At 42.0% G+C, this 5944-nt stretch overlaps 1 protein-coding gene across 1 annotated transcript; it reads left to right on the top strand.

Annotated features, from left to right (window-relative positions):
• The first annotated feature begins 2598 nt into the window (after positions 1–2598).
• LOC138952985 (uncharacterized) lies at positions 2599–5944 on the top strand. Its single transcript, XM_070324752.1, has 3 exons — positions 2599–3271; positions 4174–4729; positions 5062–5944. The coding sequence occupies exons 2-3, from the start codon at positions 4665–4667 to the stop codon at positions 5393–5395; spliced, it is 399 nt and encodes a 132-aa protein (XP_070180853.1). The 5' UTR covers positions 2599–3271; positions 4174–4664; the 3' UTR covers positions 5396–5944.

The following is a 5944-nucleotide window of genomic DNA, read 5'->3' as shown; positions in this document are numbered from 1 at the left end:
GACACACACAGACACACACAGACAGACACACACCACACCACACCACACCACACCACACCACACCACACCACACCACACCACACCACACCACACCACACCACACCACACCACACCACACCACACCACACCACACCACACACCACACAAACAAAACACGACCCTCGTCTTGATTCCCCCTCCATGTTAAAACAGTTAGTCAAAACTTGACTAAATGTAAAAAGATTCCACCCTGTACCCCACCACCCTGTACCCCACCACCCTCACCCTCCAGTTAAGACAGTATGACCTACTTGAAAGTTGACAAAACCACCTACAGATAGTGCAAAGTAAAGATAATCTAAAACTACTCTTTCCGTGAAGTTTGTCACAAGAAATATTTTTTGTCTTGCCTGATCACGAAAACGTGAAAGTGTATGTGACAGGGGAGGCTACCGCTCTTGGTGTAGCCGTGTGGCGATTTCATGTACTGTTGTCCCTCTCTTTTACTCCCTGTCTATTATCTTCCCCTGACCCAAGTTGTGTCTCCCGCTAGGATTATTGTGTGTTGTAGCTAATTGTAGGTGTGTATGGAGGCTGGTTTCTTAGGCCAAAAAAAAAAAATAGGTGTGGTTACGGTAACATAGCCAAAAAAAATAGGGTAGGTAGGTAGGCAATCACTTTTTTTTTTTTTTAAACTTTTTTTTCTAATGTGTACAAGTTAAACCTACTTGACAGGGAAATAACTTCGTGTGCGACTCGGGCGCTTTCGCTTTCATTGCGTTTTTTGCACTCGGGTTTTTTTTTGGTTTTTTTTGACAAATCTAATAAAAAGTTATAGGATCGGCCCCTAAAAATAGGGTAGGTCGGGTTACCGTAACCACACCTATTTTTTTTGTAGGCCTTATTGGTTGATTGTTTGAACGGGTGCGCGCGTGAGTCAGAATAATAGCGTGGGCTAGAAGAGTACTGACCCGGTGTGATTTCGAAGTGTGAAGACGTGTCAGTGTGCGTATCTTGGATTGTGATGTTTTAGTTGTAGTTGAACGATGTTTGTGTTTCTGTAATAATCAATGCAAGTAGTGTAGTTTGGGGAATACTAGACGTTTCGCACCTTTGACGGTTCGCACTTCGGACGATTCGCACTTAATCTACAACTTGGACATGACGTTTCGCACTTGTTATGTCTTTTCGCAGCCTGGTATTCGCCTCTACTTCTTCCCGGCGAAGCCGGTAATCATCTAGTAACATATATATTTATTAAATATAAGATATAAATTATCTCTAGATACCATTTGTTCAGCTTGAAAGCATCACAGTTATCTTTGTAAGTAATATACTTGGTGTTGTATTACTGGCAGACTTCACATTGGTGAGGCGGAAACTGATGATGCAGAAGCTCTGGAAGCTGAAGATGATGTGGAGGCTGATGCGGAGGCAGAAGCTGATGAGGGAGAAGGAAACTTCAGCTTGAATTTGTCTTCGTGAGTAGACCTATTGAATGTTTTTATTAGCCTATTAGAACAGTCACCTTAAAAAAATGTCTTTGACCAAATTTGTAGGTCTCAGAAGTACCTATAAATACGCCGTACGAGCCAACAAATCTTACCTCGGAAATGAAATTTTCAAACCGAGCAGACAGACACAATGCCCTTTCAACACACCAAATTTTGTATTTGCCTAAAAGCTATAAATTATCTTTCGATACCATTTGTTCAGCTTAAAAAGTGATGTCGAAGCTGAAGACGCAGAAGCTCTGGAAGCTGAAGATGATGTGGAGGCTGATGTGGAGGCAGATGCGGAGGCAGAAGCTGATGAGGGAGAAGGAAACTTCAGCTTGAATTTGTCTGAAGATGAAGAAGGTGATGTTGAAGCTGAAGGAGCGACTGCGTAAGTATTATTATAAATGTCTAATTGTTATTTGTGCACATCATTATCCAAAAACATTTTACACAGTTTTTGGCATGGTTCTAATGCCACAACAAAAAATAGGTGTGTTTAGGGTTTCCCGACCGACCCTGGTTTTTACCGCCGACCGTAGCCTTTTTTTGCGTTTGTTTTCCATTGTTCTTAAAAGACCACATAACTTTTTGTTTCAGTTCAATTGCCCAAATGAGAAAAGACCAAATATCACAAGATATACCAGTCCACGACGAATTAAACATCATCCCTTCGCAAAGAGCATTTGAGTGGAAGGCAAGTCATTTTTGGCTCACGTAAGTGTAGCCTATGCGATCGTAACTTTGTCTGTCTGTGCGTTTGTGCGTGTGTGTTTGTTTGTGCGTGTGTATGTCTGTGGTAGAAACTTTAACATTTCGTCATTTGAAGACGTCACATTATGACGTAAGAGGGTTAGACGTCACGCGAAGGAATTACTGAAAGTCTCGGTCATTGTTATTTTGAGCGGGCCGAGACTAGTTGGCCGTCGTGTCCCTGTAAGTAGACTACATGCAGACAGACAGATCTAGATCTAGTGTCTCGCTTTCTTGCACAGTGTCACCTATGCTTACTGTGTGTGTGTGTGTGTGTGTGTATGTGTGACGGAGTGATTGAGTTTGTGTTACTGTTTGTCGATTTCTTACGTGAGCCTTGAAGGCTTCGCCTCTTGTTGGTATTTATAAAGTTGTGCATGTTAGGGTTTCTCGTTGCTCATATACATATTCTGTGTGGAAAACAAATATGATTTTTTTTATCCGCGTAACATTAACATAAACACCGGTATTTTTTTTTTTTAAATGTCCTGGAAACTGGAAGCAAGGGAGGAAAGCCACTGTTAGTGAACACAGACGGATTTTCGTTCAACTTGAAGACAACGAGCGAAAAGTCGACTTACTGGATTTGTTCTAAACAACGCAATCAAAAGGTCCACTGCAAAGCCACAGTGTCGCAAAAGGGGGAGGAGTTCAAGGCAGGAAAAAATGACCACAACCACGTTGGAATGTTTTATTTTTGTATACTATAGGGTGACCCCCCCAAAGTATTTTCTGTGAAGGCAGTGAGTGGCGACTCAGTGCGCTATCTGTATTGGGTGAGCATTTTAGTCTATGTATGATCACTGGTAGAATTTTCATTTGTTCTAGGGGAACCAGGGATGTTTACAAAGAAGGAAATGAGATCCAAAAACATTTCCTCTTTGGGAGAGACCGGAAAACAAGTACTACAGATTGTAGAAGACGGTTACAAGGCAAGCATCGACGATTGCTCCACGCTGCCAAAGTTTGAGACGGAGCTGCGGGCAATATATAGAGCAGCCCGGGGAAGAATGCCAAAACACCCAAAGGATTTGACTTTCGAGGTACAATAACATTAAATATACACCTGCCATGTCACAGACGTGACGTCATTCCCTCTTTAAAACACTAACTTTAACTAGACTGATAACTATTGAATTTCGGTCAATGCAGACGAAAGGATACTGATATTCGCGGTGAGCACGGTTGGCCTAGTGGTAAGGCGTCCGCCCCGTGATCGGGAGGTCGTGGGTTCGAACCCCGGCCGGGTCATACCTAAGACTTTAAAATTGGCAATCTAGTGGCTGCTCCGCCTGGCGTCTGGCATTATGGGGTTAGTGCTAGGACTGGTTGGTCCGGTGTCAGAATAATGTGACTGGGTGAGACATGAAGCCTGTGCTGCGACTTCTGTCTTGTGTGTGGCGCACGTTATATGTCAAAGCAGCACCGCCCTGATATGGCCCCTCATGGTCGGCTGGGCGTTAAGCAAACAAACAAAACAAAAAAATTCGCGGTGACTAAGAAGCGCGATATAACCTTGAATGGTTGAAAACGACGTTAAACACCAAATGAAGAAGAAGGTGACTAAGAAGGCCAGACACATTTTCATTGATGGCACTTTTAAAACCGTCCGGAAGCCCTTTTATCAGCTCGTTACTGTCCATGCTTTTATGCGATCAGGAGAACACACCAAACAGGAGCCACTGGCGTTCGTGCTCATGAGCCGCAAAAGGGAAATGGACTACGTCGCGGTAAAACACTTTCACTCTTATGAAAGAGAGAGATAGAGAGAGAGAAAGAGGGAGAGAGAGAGAGAGAGAGAGAGAGAGAGAGAGAGAGAGAGAGAGAGAGAGAGAGAGAGAGAGAGAGAGAGAGAGAGAGAGAGAGAAAGATAGATAGAAAGATAGAAATAGAAAGAGAGAGTGAATTTTAATTTGCGTGGGTGCGGAACTTCTTATATTTTCAGGTTTTTGAAGCTCTGAAAACCAAGGCGAACCTGAAACCTGAGTCCATGACTATGGACTTCGAATTGGCTGAGTGGAAGGCAGGAATGAAGGTTTTCCCTGGCGTACAGCAACATGGCTGTTGTTTCCATTGGTGCCAGGTAGTATATTGCATATTTTACTTGTATGAGACTAATCTCTAATCTCTTACTGTACTCACAACGAAGAACTGCAGTTACAGTATTTAATTATTTAATTATTCAAGACCACATGTAACGTTTTGTGATGTTATAAACACAGTATTAACGTTTTTCTATTATCTCTCTCTTTCTCAACTTCTCAACTGTTTTATTAATACAAGGCTAATTAGGCTGTGTACAGGCAGATTTGTGAATTGGGCCTGACGACAGCATACCAGCAACACGCACCAACTCGAACACTGCTTCGACGTGTCCTCTCACTCCCATGGCTTCCCGTCGCAGACATAAGAGAGGCATTCTGCACTCTGAAAGAAATGGCTCTCCAAGGGTGTTCTGACGTTAGACTTCGGGACTTCTTCGTCTATGTCCAGTCCTGGTGGTAATAATATAAAAAACCATTCTGATTGTGATAAATAAGATAACAGGAAATTTATGTAACTTTTAAACAGTTAGGCAATTTTTGTGATACAAAGTTTTGGGCGAATTTTGTTTGCTCAAACTGTATTTTAGCATTATATTCTTCGATTTTTAAATGTTTTTTTTAAATAACACCTGAATACCTGTAAAGTTGGAATACTTTTGCCATATTTACATTTGGGATACAATATATATAATTGTAACTATTCGAGAAAATGTATATACAAAAATTCACATAATTATAATAGTTTTCTTTTTCCTTTTTTATTCTCCATTTTGTCTATGTGTGGGCAGGGTGGAGTCGACTCAGTTCCCCATCAAAACCTGGTGTGTCTACGGAAGAGTGGTGAGGACAAACAACGACGTAGAAGGCTGGCACAACAGAATGAACAAGCGTGTGGGAGCCAATCCAAACATGTACATCCTCATCCAACACCTCAAGGAAGAAGCAGACCTTCTTCCAGTCAACCTCAAACTGGTATCCTGCGGCATTCTCTCATCCAGGAAGCGACACCAGGCTGCCCAAGATAGGTTGTTTGACATCTGGTGCACATACGAGGAAGGGGGCATGTCCTTGATGGATTGCCTCGATATGTGCTCAAACTCCCATGTGCCATTTGCCTGCTAGAGAGAGAGGGACCTTGAGACTTGGACACATAACACCCAGTCGCACAGGCGGTGTCCAGTAGCGGTAAAGCGAAACCAGTAACCCCCCCCCCCCCCCCATTGTGTTCCCAGAGGACCACACGGGCTGACTCAAACTGTGTACAGACATTCTTCGCACAATGTGTGTAACATATTACTGTAGCGCATCTTGTTTATTACTATAGTGCATCTTGTTTATTACTATAGTGCTTCTTATTTATTACTATAGTGCATCTTATTTATTACTATAGTGCATCTTATTTATAAATATAGCGCATCTTGTTTATTACTATAGTGCATCTTATTTATTACTATAGTGCATCTTATTTATTACTATAGTGCATCTTCGTCGCGATATAACCTTCGTGGTTGAAAACGACGTTAAACACCAAATAAAGAAAGAAAGAAAGACTATAGTGCATCTTATTAAACAAGTCAACACGGTGAGACAGTTTGATCTAATAAACCGGAGTGCTGTTCTAATAAAACGGATTAAAATTGAAAATGTTGGGATTTGAAATATATAAGCATT

This window comes from Littorina saxatilis, linkage group LG17 (genome assembly GCF_037325665.1).
Source record: "Littorina saxatilis isolate snail1 linkage group LG17, US_GU_Lsax_2.0, whole genome shotgun sequence".
In the NCBI taxonomy this organism is placed as follows: domain Eukaryota; kingdom Metazoa; phylum Mollusca; class Gastropoda; order Littorinimorpha; family Littorinidae; genus Littorina; species Littorina saxatilis.
Note: the sequence above shows the minus strand (reverse complement) of the source record. Positions and strands in the feature narration are given on the sequence as shown.

Excerpts from the sequence above, each read along its gene's own strand:
- LOC138952985 (XM_070324752.1), top strand. The coding sequence starts at position 4,665 with ATGGCTCTCCAAGGGTGTTCTGACGTTAGACTTCGGGACTTCTTCGTC. Across the intron at positions 4,730-5,061 it reads GTCTATGTCCAGTCCTGGTG|GGTGGAGTCGACTCAGTTCC; the intron begins GTAATAATATAA and ends ATGTGTGGGCAG.